The sequence below is a fragment of the Salvelinus sp. IW2-2015 genome, linkage group LG10 (assembly GCF_002910315.2).
Source record: "Salvelinus sp. IW2-2015 linkage group LG10, ASM291031v2, whole genome shotgun sequence".
Classification (NCBI taxonomy): domain Eukaryota; kingdom Metazoa; phylum Chordata; class Actinopteri; order Salmoniformes; family Salmonidae; genus Salvelinus; species Salvelinus sp. IW2-2015.
Genome location: NC_036850.1, coordinates 20,830,770 through 20,848,648, shown reverse-complemented (window position 1 = coordinate 20,848,648; position 17,879 = coordinate 20,830,770). Strand labels below are relative to the sequence as shown.

General features: G+C 41.5%; 1 protein-coding gene across 1 annotated transcript in view; it reads right to left on the bottom strand.

The window, feature by feature from the left end:
• Positions 1–437: 437 nt before the first annotated feature.
• LOC111969509 (enhancer of mRNA-decapping protein 3) overlaps positions 438–17,879 on the bottom strand; it is a 33,895-nt gene continuing 16,453 nt past the window's right edge. Inside the window, exons 5-7 of the mRNA XM_070445482.1 lie at positions 12,966–13,119; positions 5,096–5,313; positions 438–3,854 (exon numbers count right to left, since the gene is read on the bottom strand). Coding sequence (XP_070301583.1) covers positions 3,520–3,854; positions 5,096–5,313; positions 12,966–13,119 — 707 coding nt within the window. The 3' untranslated portion in view covers positions 438–3,519. The remainder of the gene's footprint in view (positions 3,855–5,095; positions 5,314–12,965; positions 13,120–17,879) is intronic.

Genomic DNA, 17,879 nt, shown 5'->3' with positions numbered 1-17,879 from the left:
GGAAGCAAAAATAATATCTCCAACAGAATGCGGCCAAGTTGCAGTTTGTAGGAAAAATATATCGAGAGAAGAATACCTAATGCTATGGTCCTCCACTACTGATATGTCATTAACTCTGTTTTTTTTACCATTTGAATGAAATGCTTGATCTTCTCCAAGGCAGTATCAATTCTGATGACTTTTGCCACCTATTGCATTCATGCATTCATCTCAAAGCTGCCAGCACTAAGCATTATTAAAAATGTCTGGGTTTCCCATTATAAATGTAAAAAGAGAAACAGAGGCAAACTTTTGACATCGCCCAATCACCCCAGCACAGCACATAGGCTACCTTGTAGCTTCCTCAGGTTGTGGCTATATAGAACCATCTGGTGGACAACCTGTGAAAATGCATCCTCAGTACTCCACCATACAAATAATATGTGAACACAAACATGCAGAGTAGCCACATGACCATTTAATAAACAAAAAGACTGTAAATTTGCTGCAGCTAAATAAAAAGTGTGACTTGGAGAACTTTAACAATTACTATACATACTCCCAAGCATGATCTTGTAACAAACGTTTTTCCACCCAAAACAAAATTGTAGCTGTGGTCTGTGGGTTAGCTATAGCTCAAATAAAATAAATCAAATGTGCTCTCAAGATTCAATTCCTACAAAAGTAGTGCATGTGGCACATTTTGCCCCTCTGTATTTTCTATATAAAAATGGATGAAGTGGTCTTTATTACAACAGACAGGTTAACAGCAATTGAAAAATTGAGTCCCTTTAAAAAATTGAATATTTTCTATGCAGTGTCACATTTAATGTTTATCAGTCAAGAATTCTCAAGCTTGATCTCAGTATACAGAACAGTGTCAACTTGGATCAGACCTGCATACACAGTTACAAATACTTGTGTAACATGCTAAATCTGCCTTGCTGAAATTCCTTTATGATAAAGGAGAACGTTTATTATTACAGTTTACACACCAATTCCTCCCAAAATAAACTTAAGGAAACAAAAGAAGAAAAAAAAACTGATGAAATCTGTAATGATATGATCAAACAAAAATGGTTTAGTTCCTCCATCATGACATCATATGAGATTAACCACTATCCCATTGCTAGCTACCAAGAGGACACTTCCCAAAAACAATTCTTAAGAGTCCTTAAGAATATGACTAACTGGCTGTGTGAAAACATGGCCTGTTTTCTGGCAAATCTTTTGTAACAATATGAACATAAATCACTTAAAAATAAATCTGTCTGGGCTGGCGTGTCACAATACAAGACCATCATTTCCCTGGGAAATATTTCTGAAAGTAGAACTTTTAGGTGACAAAAAATCTCCTGTAAGACTTCTCACCTCATCATCCATAACTCTCTGGCATCGCATGCAGGAACAGGCCATCTGATGGCATTCCTCTCAAAGCTGACAACAGCAGCAGCCTCAAGGAGCCCAACAACTAGGCTAAAATAAGTGATTTGGATGCTTTATAAAGATACATTGTGTTGTTATATTCTCACATCATAACATGTTATGTCAATACTGCGGTGCCAACTACAGATACAGCAAGTGAGATGGCATACATTTACAAAAATAGGCTACATACACTTGTAATAAGTGAGAAAGCTCATTGCACGACATTGTTGAGCAACATTACCAGAGATAAACAAAAAGAAAAGAAAACTCAAAGAGTCTTACCAGCTAGAACACAATTGGCAACAGATGCCATTGATTCACTGTATTACATGAACTGTATGCACTATTAACAATAGTCTGATTTAGTCGTTTGGAAATGTAGAGCAGATACACAGACAAGACAGTACTTCCAAGTCATATGAATGTTTGCAAAGTTGTAACCCGATCAATTTAGATCAATCCTTATCGACTACCCATGAAAATAAACATGTGCAAACACACCAATAATTGTATTTAGAATAAAAAAGTGTATAATACAGTTTAAGAAAGCAGTCAGCCTCAATGACTGCCCAGTGATTGAAAACTGCCCTTGGAGAAACATAGCCAAACCTAAATCTAACCCATTCACAAAAGCTCCCTAAAACACAATGTCTGCACTCCATACTAAGACCATACTAAGATGCACCGAGAGTTTGCAAAAATTGCTAATTGTTTGCAAACATAATTCAGACATCCTGGCCAGTATGTGACCAAACAGGTCTGCAATCACAGATCTGTTTACACAACCACCGAATGTCTCACACAAATCCAAGTCTGGCTCAAGCGAATTTAAAGATCCGCTTTCAAAATGATTGTAAAAAAAAAAATCCTAGTCTTATCTACTGTGGCCCCTCAGTTTAGCTTCACATCTAACACTTGTGTTCAGAATTGAAATGGCATATTGCCAACACAAATTAAATACAAACCCAAGCCTATCTGAAAGTGAATTAAAAATGGTACAATGGCTACTAGTAGGAAAACTAACTTACATTTTTTGTTTCTTGACAAATGCTGTAATACTCAGTATAAACTAAATGGTACTGCTTGGCAAATGACATGTTTACAAAATCTGAAGCAAGAAGACAGTCACGGCAGCAGAGGTAGAGCATGTGTACCTTTCTACTGTGTATAGCTACTTAACAGATACATATGCATACCCTTGTAAACTATTATAAGACTGTATGTGGCCTTATCTGACAGGTGTCAAACAAAGATGAGATTTCATATGAGAAGGGCAAAAGACCGAGAAACTATTTGTTTGTACGATAACACAAATACACTGAAACAAAAGTGTTGAGCACCACTTTACATCTTTCATTGCAGTGTTGTTAAAAATATAGCCCAGATGCAGCTTAGAAAATATATGCACTCAAACAAATCCAAAATATTTTCCCTATTTATCAAAAACAGACAAATTCTTAAACATTTTCTTCTTAGATAAAAGAGTACAAACAAATTAGTTTGTTTCGAGTTGATACTAGTGCTAGCTAAATTACACATTTCAATTGAAAATCGCTACAATCGAAAAAGTGGCATTTAAGAAAAACACACCAATTGAATTTAGTGAGAATATGGCATTTCAACCAAAATCTCCAATTCAGATCATAGGGCTTTTCCCAGAGAGGCGAGAGAGATTGAGCTCTGCTGTGGGGCACTGGGTCAGCCAGGTCCTGTGGTCTCCAGTCCACACAATCTACAGTAGGAAACAGGAAGCATGTCTCAGGCCCAGGGCTGGTCACACAGTCAGGGGTCATAGATAGAGACTGACTCCTAGTGGTTAGTCAGCTCTCTGTAAACATAACATACTCAGACGGGCTATTAGAGGAGGGCAATACACACACTTAGCCCTTATCAGGAAGCCCTCCTCTTGGAGCTTTACCCTTCTGCCTTTACCGGGAGCAAAGGAAAAACATATACCAACCAGCAATACAATTAAGTGCACATTCTGAAATCCCCCCATAACCTTTTTTCAGTAACTGTACACATCACCCTCTAAGAAGGCCTTCTGTATTTCACTAGAATGACAACACAATCCTGTTCACAGCCAGGGCTGATAGGTTGTTGCAGGTCCTGCTATGCAGAGTGTAAAGGAATAACGAATTTGCACCCGAAGGGCGAATGGTAGTTGATGCCCACTTCCTGGAACACCTGCTTGGGCACCCCGATGTCACACAGGTAGACCCTAGCCTCCCCACCATCTATAGGCAGGGGCAAGCCCAAAGACAGGGTCCACTTGGCCTCCACGGCCTGCTTCTGGCCACTCACTGGAGGGTCAATGCTGAGCACCGGAGCCCTGTTTTGGTTGGCCCAGTCCGCAGCCGCCAGGTACCAGGCCTGGTCCCTTAGGAAACCGTTCTCATGGCAGTCCAGACAGTTAATGACCAGGTCCACTGGGCTGACCGGCAGGTCTGGGAGGAGAGAGAGGGACAGAGATCAGGGTTTGAACTGAAAGCTTCTGAGTAGCTAGACCTCCAGCAGAGGGCAACATCGTTTCAGTGTGTACCGCTGTTAAAAGCAGACAAGCAGCACAGATTTGACAGTGTCTAGCTAATTTTGCCTTGTGTCTAACTATACTGAACGGAAATATAAATGCAACATGTAAAGTGTTGGTCCCATGTTTCATGAGCTGAAAAAAAAGATTCCAGAAATGTTCCATATGCAAAAAAGCTTATTTATCTCAAATTTTGAGCACACATTTGTTTACATCCCCGTTAGATTGCATTTCTCCTTTGCCAAGAAAATCCATCCACCTGACAGGTGTGGCATATCAAGAAGCTTATTAAACAGCATGATCATTACACAGCTGCACCTTGTGCTGGGGACAATAAAAGGCCACTAAAATGTTGTCACACAACACAATGCCACAGATGTCAAGTTGAGGGAATGTGCTATTGGCATGCTCACTGCAGGAATGTCCACCAGAGCTGTTAACAGAGAATGTAATGTTAATCTCTCTACTATAAACTGCCTCAAATATGTTTTAGTGAATCTGGCATGTGGATGAGTTGTTTGCTGATGTCAACGTTGTAAACAGAATGCTTCATGGTGGCGGTGGGCTTATGATATGGGCAGACATAAGCTACGGACAACGAACACAACAGCATTTTATCGATGGCAATTGGAATGTCCAGAGTTACCATGACGAGTCCCATTGTCGTGCCATTCATCCGCCGCCATCACCTCATGTTTCAGCATGATAATGCACAGTCCCATGTCCCAAGGATCTGTACACAATTCCTGGAAGCTGAAAATGCCCCACTTCTTCCATGGCCTGCATACTCAGACAGGTCACCCATGTTTGGGATGCTCCGGACCAGTCATATGAAATCCATAGATTAGGGCCTAATGAAGTTATTTCAATGAACTGATTGATTTATATAAACTGAAAAATCTTTTAAATTGTTGCATGTTGTATTTATATATTTGTTCAGTATACAAGAGGGAAGTGTCTACTCTAGATTAGAAAACAATGGTATTTTTATACAGCTCATGCTAACAAAAGAACACACTACAAGGAAGTGGATTCACCATCTTCACAATCTACAGTCCATTTACCTTTCCATCTACAGTCTCATCACATCTAATGATTTCAAAAGCTGATAATATCTGTGAACAGAGAACAAATCTGTTAGTCAGGATAAGTCGGTACCTTTGATGCTGGCCACCTGCTTGCCGCTGGTCTTGCTGTAGAGGGCGAGCTCGTTYGTGATGGACTCCTGCATCTTGACGAAGTTGGGAAGGAAGAGGATGACCTCCACCTCGTGGTTGGCCAGGTGCCGTCCACAGCTGATGCCCTGGGCCCCCTGGACATGGGGGCCACACAGCAGGGCCACCGTGGGACGCTGGTGATTATTCTTAGGTGTCAGCCTGGGGACATCCAAGAGACAAATGTGATTTTGTTGTCTTATTTTGATTTCTTATCAATACAAATAGTACTAGCCAATGCCGGGGATATGTGATTACTGATGGATTAGACAAACTTTGTCCTCATTGAGATAATTAATTGTGCAGAATACAATCATGACTGATCTGAACATCATGCAGTTTCCACACACAGCAAACAAAGGAGCATTATCATCACCTCAGGACTGCATGGGTAATAAACTGGTTGTTGTGCAAGGGTTTCCCTTTCTTATAAAAACACACCTCTTCAACTACAGCATAAACACCAGAGGAAGCCTTTATCTGCAGTCATTGTAATCAAGATCAGCGGAGCATTGTGTCCTATGTCGATCATAAACACCTCACACGTTCAATAGGCTGCTACACCTTTCCATGCAAAGTATTGGCTTTTCTGTCATGATTAATTGCTAAAGCTACTGTCTATTCATCATAAATATGGCATTTGCATTGACTCCTTCACACGCACAAAGAAAAAAGCCTAAAGCAGAGGGGAAATGGAAGATTCACAGCCTGTCAGACATTCTTGAATTAACAGTGAGAATGAATTTTTAGATACACTAGATGACGAACAGGGGGGGGGGGCGCTGTTTTGAAGCCACGCTTCCATTTTGGTGCTCCCCCAACATTGTAAAAAATGTAAATAATTTCTTAATGTCTACATTTGTTTTTACAATGTTTATTCTATTATTTTTTTATTATATTTTGTGAGCTAAACAAAAACACACAAAAAATAATATATATATAAACATTTCTGTAAAGTATCATTTTTAGAAAGTAATAATGTTATTGTCCCCACCACAAAAATAAAAAAAATACTTAAATCTTTACTGCGTAACTGTGTGTACAGATGTTTTTGGAGACCCTTCTGGCAAGAATGCTGTATTCTTTCAAGATGTTAACCCGATTTCCCAGAAACCCCAGTACTCATCGGTAGTCACAGATGGGATGACTTAGCATCAACATCCGCTGTGGCGGTGTTATCAAGCAGGAGAGGCTGCTGAGGGGATAATTGCCGGAACGGAAAAAATGGACTGGCATCCAAGACCTGGAAACCATGTGATTGATGTATTGGATACCATTCCAATGATTCTGCTCCAGTCGTTACCACGAGCCCGTTCTCCCCAATTAAGGTGCCACCAACCTCCTGTGTTATCTAGTGCAGGGTTTCCCAAACTCTGTCCTGGGCCCTCTAGGGGGCTTTTTATATGCCGACTATAATCCTCGTTTTTATATTCGAATAAAAAATATTATTGTTGTTTCAGTCAGAAAGGCAGCTAATGTTAGCAATGTCAAGGTAGCTAGCAGGTTGAGAATAGTTACCGTGAATTTCCCTGCCTGGTATAATATTAAATAGCAATCTGATGATAGCTAGCAAGCTAACTTACAAAAAGCAGTGTCAAATGTTTTTGTTTTCATAGACCTGCATTCATGTCAAATAATCTTGGATTTGTATGCATTTAGTCCATTGCCCTTCGGACTCCTATACTAGCGAGCTAATAACATTATTGGGATGGCCCCTTGATTCTCGAGAGCTATTGCTACATATGAAGATGTTGTGCAGTGATTGCAGAAGTGTGATACTCGACCCTTCTACGTGAAAATCAATATTGGTTATTCATAAAAAATACAATGTAGTAAACATTACAATACAATCCTAATAGTGTTGTGTACATTTTTTTTTCTGTAGGATTCCAGTTTTGAAGAGCCGCAGCCTGTCCAGGGGCACAGGCAGGGCTGCAGAAAGAATTGGACAAAAAGAACCTGAAAAGATCTGCCCGACTGCAAGAAAAGAGGCTGCCCGAGATGAAGGTTAGTAAAAACCTTTCACCTGTGGTACTGTTCACCTGTTTCACAACATATCACACAACATTTGGCTGCACGCTGTAATTAAGTTCATGCTTCCAGTCTAACTGGAATTGTTTTTGATATCATGGAGTACCGGAGAGCTATCCTAGGATCTCCAGACATCCCACATTGCGGACAATCTCGCTGGTGCAACTGCCTGAATTGCAGGGAGACTCCTGCACCGTACAAAACAACTGCTGCCATCTCACAACTGCACTATTTCAGTTATTTATTACCAAGTATGTTTACATAACAGTTGAACACTTTCCATGACAACACTGTACTTTATTCTTCATTTGGATCCCAATTAAGAAAAAAACTAAATTTGGTGACATTTTTAGAAATCTTTTTTAAATTTTGTCCTTGGTCTGGGTGACATCAGTTCAGTACTTTATCAGAATGTTTTCATGACACAGTGCTTTTGTTATTTCAAGAAGTTTAAAGATACTACCTTGTATTTTTGTTCATCTCCCTAATAAAACTTTATTTGACCTGATCTGTGTAATCAGACCGACTTGTTTTGTACTGTATTTACACCACTGTGGTCCAGCCATCTTTCTGGATATCTACCCACCTGTGGGTCTGCTAATTTGAAGTGAAAACCGACAAGTGCATAGATATCCAGGAAAACAGAACAGTTAAGTAAATAATTCTAAAACCATTCCAAAAATAGAATAATGACACCAATTTGCAAAATAAAGAATGCACAAATGTTGTTTCTCACACAAGTTTATTGTTGCCCACATTAACATCCCTTATTTATATGATTTATATATGTTTGGTTGTAGGCCCAACTCTTTCAACAACATTTCTGAGTACTCCATAAGTTTTCACACTTCCCGGGAACGACCAAGTCTGACAAAACCGCTCAGGTCCTTCCCCGCTCAAAGCTTTGCTAACTGCATCCTGTGTTGCATGTCGACGTCTCCTCGAAGTTGTAGCAGGTCATCCGTTGTTGGTGGCACTTCAGGGGGTCTTGGATCATCGGATCTCAGTATCATTCCCCTTGATAGCCACAATTGAGAGCCCAGTGTTCTCAACACTGCTCCCTGAAGTTCAGGGATGTAGGTGCAGTCCTGTGCAGTTTTCAATGCGTAGACACTCCACCTTCAAGGCTTATTGTAGAGTCTCCTTTAGCTGAAAGACAGAATAATATTTGGTGAGTATTTTGTCTATAGATTTTCATTACCATCAGTGCAGAACTGTAGTGTGCAACAAAACTCTAGATCACCTTTACTCCACATACAATGTCCTCCCTTGGGCAAATCAGACCATAACTCCATTCTCCTGCTTAAAAGATATGCATTCATGTTTGTAAGAACGCAGATCTGTTTTGCAAGCCCTGCCACATCCAAGGAGCGTCAGAGCCAGTGTAGCAGGATTCGATCTTAGTCCTGTATTGACAATTTGCCTGTTTGATGATTCGCCAGAGGGCGTAGCGGGATTTCTTATAAACTTCCAGGTTAGTGTTCCGCTCCTGGAAAGCGGCAGCTCTAGCCTTTAGCTCAGTGCGGATGCGGATGTTGCCTGTAATCCATGGCTTCTAGATGGGATATGTACGTACAGTCACTGTAGGGACGACATCATCAATGCACTGATGTGGTAAACTCCTCAATGCCATCGGATGAGTCCCGTAACCTATTCCAGTCTGTGCTAACGAAACAGTCCTGTAGCTTAGCATCCGCTTCATCGGTGCACTTTTGTATTGAGCATGTCACTGGTACTTCGTGTTTGAGTTTTTTCTTCTAACCAGGAATCTGGAGGATAGAGTAATGGTCAGATTTGCCAAATGGAAGGCGAGGAAGAGCTTTATATGTGTCTCGGTGTCTGGAGTAAAGGTGGTCTAGAGTTTTTCGCCTCTAGTTGCACGTGACTGGTAGAAATGAGTTAAGACGGCAACTCCCATCCTCGGGGGCCTGACTGGTTTCACACCTTCCCCCAGTCCTATAATAATCACACCTGATTCAACAAATTGCATTCTAAACTAAGGACCGTGATTATTGGAGTCCGGTGTGTCAGCTGGGATTGGGGCAAAAGTGTGTCACCAATCAAGCCCCAGAGGACTGGAGTTGCCCATCCCTGACCTAGACAGACATCAAATAAAACATTCCCCATCAATCCCAATTTGGAATACGATTTTACCATTTGACAACTATGAAATAATTGCCTTTGATAACCATCAGTCTTAGATATTCAGAGTAAATACATTAATGGGAGAAGTAGGCTATTAGACAGAATGAGGTCTTAATGTTTCCAGTAATTTCATGTAATGTCATGTTACAGTCTTACACTCAATGCATGTATATATTTTGGGCTGTCTGTTTACATCTCAGCCAGACAGCTCAAACGGGAAATAACATAGTAACATCTCTATGCAGTAGGATAATGTTGGGCTAGAATGTCATCAATAATCAAAGTAAATCAATCCTGTGCAGTTAATTTTCCTAAACAGCTTAGCTAGATAGATGCATAGCATTAAAATATGCTACTTATTGTTCTTAGCTAGCTAGGGGAAACAACATGATGGAACAGACAACATGGTGAAAAATATTTTGCTAAAGTCTGTGCTTACCGATCTGATTCTGATTCAATACTCAACGATGGTGGGGCTGGAAACAGGCCCGCTAGGTGTTGATGGCAATTTATTCCTTTCATGACTGAAAAATAATATTTCAGGTTTAAAGATATTTTCAAGAGCTTTGACGTCAAGCAATGAAGTCCAGTTCAGATACAACAGCCAACAGCAGACAAAACTAGCTAATTTTAAATTGTTGTATTGTACAACAGCTGACTAAAGACAGGGCATTCAGATCAAGAAGAAGAGACGTGAAGTTGACACGGTTTCGTCAATGAATCTTGGAAAATCCAGCCGACGAAATGACAGGTTCTAAAACTAGATCCTTCTGATCAAACAAACCGTTGCATTGTGTCTCAACTTGTGTATCTGAAATGAACTTAAGATCATGGCTACTCCGTGCCAGTAGAGTAGTGTGTGAAATAGCTAGCTAGCTAATATCACAGCGTGACTTTCAGACCACAGAAATATAACACAAGGTCAAGCAACATTACACACATAAATTAGGTAGCTAGTTAGGACTAACTAGTGAAGCTAAATGTTATATTCAAATGAAAAAAAAGAACAATGTCAAAGTCAGCTAATAAGCTGCACAAGCTAATAAACTCAGCAAAAAAAGAAACGTCCTCTCACAGTCAACTGCGTTTATCTTAAGCAAACTTAACATGTGTAAATATTTGTATGAACATAACAAGATTCAACAACTGAAACATAAACTGAACAAGTTCCACAGACATGTGACTAACAGAAATTGAATAATGTGTCCCTGAACAAAGGAGGGGGGGGGGCAAAATCAAAAGTAACAGTCAGTATCTTGTGTGGTCACCAAGTACTGCAGTGCATCTCCTCTTCATGGACTACACCAGATTTGCCCGTTCTTGCTGTGAGATGTTACCCCACTCTTCCACCAAGGCACCTGCAAGTTCCCGGACATTTCTGGGTGGAATGGCCCTAGCCCTGACCCTCCGATCCAACAGGTCCCAGACTTGCTCAATGGGATTGAGATCCGGACAGAACACTGACATTCCTGTCTTGCAGGATATCATGCACAGAACGAGCAGTATGGCTGGTGGTATTGTCATGCTGGAGGGTCATGTCAGGATGAGCCTAAAGGAAGGGTACCACATGGGGGAGGATGTCTTCCCTATAACGCACAGCGTTGACATTGCCTGCAATGACAACAAGCGCAGTCCGATGATGCTGTGACACACCACCCCAGACCACGACGGACCCTCCACCTTCAAATCGATCCCGCTCCAGAGTACAGGCCTCGGTGTAACACTCATTCCTTTGACGATAAACGTGAATCCGACCATCACCCCTGGTGAGACAAAACCGTGACTCGTCAGTGAAGAGCACTTTTTGCCAGTCCTGTCTGGTCCAGCGACGGTGGGATTGTGCCCATAGGCAACGTTGTTGCCGGTGATATCTGGTGAGGACCTGCCTTACAACAGGCCTACAAACCCTCAGTCCAGCCTCTCTCAGCCTATTGCGGACAGTCTGAGCACTGATGGAGAGATTGTGCATTCCTGGTGTAACTCGGGCAGGTTTTGTTGCCATCCTGTACCTGTCCCGCAGGTGTGATTTTCGGATACACCGATCCTGTGCAGGTGTTGTTACACGTGGTCTGCAACTGCGAGGATGATCAGCTGTCCGTCCTGTCTCCCTGTAGCGCTGTCTTAGGCGTCTCACAGTATGGACATTGCAATTTATTACCCTGGCCACATCTGCAGTCCTCATGCCTCCTTGCAGCATGCCTAAAGCACGTTCACGCAGATGAGCAGGGACCCTGGGCATCTTTCTTTTGGTGTTTTTCAGTAGAAAGGCTCTTTAGTGTCCTAAGTTTTCATAACCGTGACCTTAATTGCCTACCATCTGTAAGCTGTTAGTGTCTTAACGACCGTTCCGCAGGCGCATGTTCATTAATTGTTTATGGTTCATTGAACAAGCATGGGAAACAGTGTTTAAACCCTTTACAATGAAGATCTGTGAAGTTATTTGTATTTTTACGAATTATCTTTGAAAGACAGGGTCCTGAAAAAGGGATGTTTCTTTTTCTGCTGAGTTTACAAACTATTGGATGCGTGGCTTGAAAACAACAATCAAAATAAGTAATCCAAAATAAACACTTGCATACATATTTATAACTAAATAGCAAAACCATCATTTCACTTTATATCTAGAAAGATGTATTATCTACCTAACAATGTCTTACCTTTTCAGTAGAAAAAATGCAAACTGTCGGTTTTGAATCCCTTCAACTCTCATTGTTCTCTCCACTGTGTGAACGCAAATCCGAGGTTTACTCTAGTCTTGGCCCGGGCTCTATCGTTTTCCCTTTTCGCCTTTCAGCTCTCCAAAGTTCTCAGTTTCTTTGGCTTAGATGGAGGAGTAGCTGCTGCTGGGTCAGGTTGTTTGTCCCTCAGGTCTGTAAGCTAGCTATCTCTGCTAGCCAAGTGTGGACATGGGCTCAGCTAGCTAGCTATCATACCACTACCCGTTAGAATATCCCTGAGCACTGCCTCCTCACAGACGGAAACAAGTCCCTCATTACGAGCAGCACAAAATCCGACCCAACAGTAAAATTAAAACCAATGAATAGAGGGGTTCTCAGCGAAAGCTAAAGGTGCAATATTGTTACGGCTGCATCACATTGGATGACCAGTAGCTACTTATTCAAGCTTTTGAACATAAAAAAAATCTAAGCATTATTTGGCTTTCTGCCCGTTCCCAAAATACATATAATTCCATTCATTCCTATGGAGGACTGCTTCTTCTGAGGACTACCAATATGTCCGACCGGTGGCTTCAAAACCTCTAATTGGCCAATACATTGAGTTTCATTGGTCAGTGTTTTACAGGGAGCACCCCAAGGTTATTTGCCTGTTTAAAACACCTCACTACAGTTTATCACCATGGCAACAATACAAGAAACAATGGAGAAAAAAATAGGAGAACAAAGGCATGTTTGTATAAACCTGGGTCGTGTTCATTAGGGCACACCGCAGCAAAATGCCTTGGAACTGAAAGCAAAAACTAACATTTCTTATTGGGCAAGTTCAGATATTGTTGTACCTCCCCATTTCAAACCATTTTCTTTAGTTTCGTGCCTATTGAACACAACTCTGATATCAATGAAGCCTGTTGCATGTGATGTGATGTCACCACCGTAGAGGGAGCCCACCCAGCCACTCACCGGTTGGGGCCCCCCAGTAAAGTGAGGGCCATCTGGCTGGCACACACACCAGTCATCTCCAGCCTCCGCTCCAGAGACAGGCCATGCCGCTCCGCTGAGGCCAGAAGACACTTGTGAAGCTCGTAGGACACACTGGGGACAACCAGGCCAGAGTCTACAGTCAGAGGAGCGAGAGAAACAAGATGGAAAAATAAACATGTATTAGTTGTTATTGTGCCAGATTATAATATATGTAGCTATGAGAAGAGAGAGACTGGAAGTTTTTTAAAAGTTCCAGATTTTTCCCAAAAATATATGGAAATGGTACTAAAAATAGAACTGTATAGAATCCTCATAATCACACACAGGAACTCTTCAAGGAGTAGGAGTTTATGTAAAAGCAGCACATCACCTCACGCGAGGAGCCAGTTCCCTTGGGAAAGCCTCTTCCCTTGACCTGATCTCTTTCCCATCACAGAGGGAGGATTCCTTTCTTCCCCTCTCATTTTTCACTGTTGTCCGACGCAACAACGAACAGATTGGCAGCCCTTTACAAAATATGACAAACATAAGGATGCAAACTGTGAACTGCCTCTCCTAGCTATCCCCCACGGCCTTCTGGAGGGGCTGGGTTCACACGCTCCAGCTCATCCCTGCTGAGCTCCCTCAGCATCCCCATAACCAGAGCTTTTGGCTGAGAAAGACACCGGCAGCAGCCCCCCGGGCCCACAGACATTGCCGCCACACCTCACAGAGAACTCCACCAAAACATAAGGGTACCATGACAAAGGGGAAACTTGAAAACAGGTTGTTAAAGGTGTACTCGTTGGTACACCTGTGTGCAATGATGATGGCTAGCGTGTGTGGGAGAGTTGCAGCTTGACTTGAGTGAAAACTCAGTTCCAAGACCATACAGACACACACACACACACACACAGTTGAAGTCAGAAGTTTACATACACCTTAGCCAAAAACATTTAAACTCAGTTTTTCACAATTCCTGACATTTAATCAGAGTTAAAATTCCCTGTCTTAGGTCAGTTCGGATCACCACTTTATTTTAAGAATGTGAAATGTCAGAATAATAGTAGAGAGAATGATTTATTTCAGCTTATATTTCTTTCATCACATTCCCAGTGGGTTAGAAGTTTACATACACTCAATTAGTATTTGGTAGCATTGCCTTTAAATTGTTAAACTTGGGTCAAACGTTTCAGGTAGCCTTCCACAAGCTTCCCACAATAAGTTGGGTGAAATTTGGCCCATTCCTCCTGACAGAGCTGGTGTAACTGAGTCAGGTTTGTAGGCCTCCTTGCTCGCACACGCTTTTTCAGTTCTGCCCACAAATGTTCTATAGGATTGAGGTCAGGGCTTTGTTGTCCTTAAGCCATTTTGCCACAACTTTGGAAGTATGCTTGGGGTCATTGTCCATTTGGAAAAACCATTCTTTGCGACCAAGCTTCAACCTCCTGACTATTTCTTGAGATATTTCTCAATATATCCGCATAATGCCATCTATTTTTTCTTCGGCATTGCAAGCCTCCCCCTTTTTCCTCCAAACATAACGATGGTCATTATGGCCAAACAGTTCAATTTTTGTTTCATCAGACTAAGGAGACAATTTCTCCAAAAAGTATGATCTTTGTTCCCCATGTGCATTGCAAAACCGTAGTCTGGCTTTTTTATGGTGGTTTTGGAGCATGTGTCTTCTTCCTTGCTGAGAGGCCTTTCAGGTTATGTCGATATAGGACTTGTTTCCACTGTGGATATAGATTACTTTTGTACCCGTTTCCTCCAGCATTCTTCACAAGGTCCTTTACTGTTGTTCTGGGATTGATTTTCACTTTCTCGCCACCAAAGTACGTTCATCTCTAAGAGACAGAACGCTCTTCTTCTTGAGCGTGTATGATGGCTGCGTGTGGTCCATGGTGTTTATACTTGCATACTATTGTTTGTACAGATGAACGTGGTACCTTCAGGTGTTTGGAAATTGCTCCCAAGGATGAACCAGACTTGTGGAGGTCCACAATTTTTTCTGAGGTCTTGGCCTGATTCTCTTTTGATTTTCCCATGATGTCAAGCAAAGAGGAACTGAGTTTGAAGGCCTTGAAATACATCCACAGGTACACCTCCAATTGACTCAAATGATGTCAATGAGCCTATCAGAAGCTTCTAAAGCCATGACATAATTTTCTGGAATCGTCCAAGCTGTTTAAAGGCACAGTCAACTTTGTGTATGTAAACTTCTGACCCACTGGAATTGTGATACAGTGAATTATAAGTGAAATAATGTAAACAATTGTAAACAATTGTAAACAATTGTTGTAAAAATGACTTGTGTCATGCAAAGTAGATGTCCTAACCGACTTGCCAAAACTATAGTTTGTTAACAAGAAATTTGTGGAGTGGTTGAAAAACTAGTTTTAATGACTCCAACCTAAGTGTATGTAAACTTCAGACTATATATACACACACACACACACACACACACACACACACACACATACATTAATACACACACAGTACCTGTCAAAAGTTTGGACATTCCTACTATTTACTACATTGTAGAATAATAGTGAAGGTATAAAAACTATGAAATAACACAAGTGGAAACATGTAGTAAATTTAAAAAAGTGTTAAACAAATCAAAATATATTTTAGATGTCAGATTCTTCAAAGTAGCCACCCTTTGCCTTTGCACACAATTGGCATTTTCTCAACCAGCTTCATGAGGTAGTCAACTGGAATGCTTTTCCAACAGTCTTGGAGTTCCCACATAGCCTGAGTACTTGTTGGCTGCTTTTCCTTGAATTCTCTTCTTCCCGGTGGGAACCACACATGCGGAGATCATCCATTCACCTACTCTGCATCTCACAAAGACATGGCGTTTGGAACCAAAAATCTCAAAAGGACAGATTTCTACCAGTCTAATGTCCATTGCTCTTGTTTCTTTGCCTAAGCTTCTTCTTATTGGTGTCCTTTAGTAGTGGTTTCTTTGCAGCAATTTGACCATGAAGGCTTGATTCACTCAGTCTCCTCTGAACTGTTGATGTTAAAATGTGTCTGTTACTTGAACTCTGTGAAGCATTTATTTGGGCTGCAATTTCTGAGGCTGTTCTCTAATGAACTTATCCTCTGCAGCAGATGTAACTCTGGGTCTTCCTTTCTTGTGGCATTCCTCATGAGAGCCAGTTTCATCATAGCGCTTGATGGTTTTTGCGACTGCCATTGAAGAAACTATCAAAGTTCTTGAAATGTTCCAGATTGACTGACCTTCATGTCTTAAAGTAATGACGGACTGTCGTTTCTCTTTGCTTATTTGAGCTGTTCTTGCCATAATATGGAATTGGTCTTTTACCAAATAGGGCTATCTTCTGTATACACCCCTACCTTGTCACAACACAACTGATTGGCTCAAACGCATTAAGGAGGAAAGAAATTCCACAAATTACCTTTTAACAAGGCACACTTGTTAATTGGGCTCCTGAGTGGCACAGCGGTCTAAGGCACTGCATCTCAGTGCTTGAGGCGTCACTACAAACACCCTAGTTCAAATCCAGGCTGTATCACATCCGGCCGTGATGTGATTGGGAGTCCCATAGAGCGGCGCAAAATTGATCCAGTGTCATCCGGGTTTGGCCGGGGTAAGCCGTCATTGTAAATAAGAATTTATTCTTAACTGACTTGCCTAGTTAAAGGTTCAATTGAAAAATGAAAAATGCATTCCAGGTGACTACCTCATGAAACTGGTTGAGAGAATGCCAAGAGTGTGCAAAGCTGTCATTAAGGTAAAAGGTGGCTACTTTGAAGAATCTTAAAATATAAAATATATTTTGATTTGTTTAACACTTTTTTGGTTACTACATGATTCCATGTGTGTTATTTCATAGTTTTGATGTCTTCACTATTATTCTACAATGTAGAAAATAGTAAAAAGAAAGAAAAACCCTGGAATCAGTAGGTGTGTCCAAACTTTTGATTGGTACAGGTGCATCCTGTTTCCATTGATCATCCTTGAGATGTTTCTACAACTTGATTGGAGTCCACCTATGGAAAATTAAATTGATTGGACATGATTCGGAAAGGCACACACCTGTCTATATAAGGTCCCACAGTTGACAGTGCGTGTTAGAGAAAAAAACAAGCCATGAGGTCAAAGGAATTGTCCGTAGAGCTCCGAGACAGGATTGTGTCGAGGCACAGATCTGGGGAAGGGTACCAAAAAATGTCTGCAGCATTGAAGGTCCCCAAGAACACAGTGGCCTCCATCATTCTTAAACGGAAGAAGTTTGACAAGACTCTTCCTAGAGCTGCCCGCCCGGCCAAACTGACCAATTGGGGGAGAAGGCCCTTGGTCAGGGAGGTGACCAACAACCCGATGACCAACAACTCTTTGGCATGAATGCCAAGCGTCACGTCTAGAGTAAACCTGGCACCATCCCTATCGGGAAGCATGGTGGTGGCAGCATCATGCTGTGGAGATGTTTTTCAGCAGCAGGGACTGGGAGACTAGTCAGGATCGAGGCAAAGATGAACGGAGCAAAGTACAGAGAGATTCTTGATGAAAACCTGCTCCAGAGCACTCAGGACCTCAGACTGGGGTTGAAGGTCAACCCTAAGCACACAGCCAAAAGAATGCAGGAGTGATTCGGGACAAGTCTCTGAATGTCTTTGAGTGGCCCAGCCAAAGCCCAGAGAAAAATGCGAGAAACTCACCAAATACAGGTGTGTCAAGCTTGTAGCGTCATACCCAAGAAGACTCAACGCTGTAATCGCTGCCAAAGGTGCTTCAACAAAGTACTGAGTAAAGGGTCTGAATACTTATGTAAATGTAATATTTCAATGTTTTTAAATTAGCAAACATTTCTAAAAACCTGTTTTTGCTTTGTCATTGTGGGGTATTGCGTGTAGATTGAGGAAAAACAATATTTAATA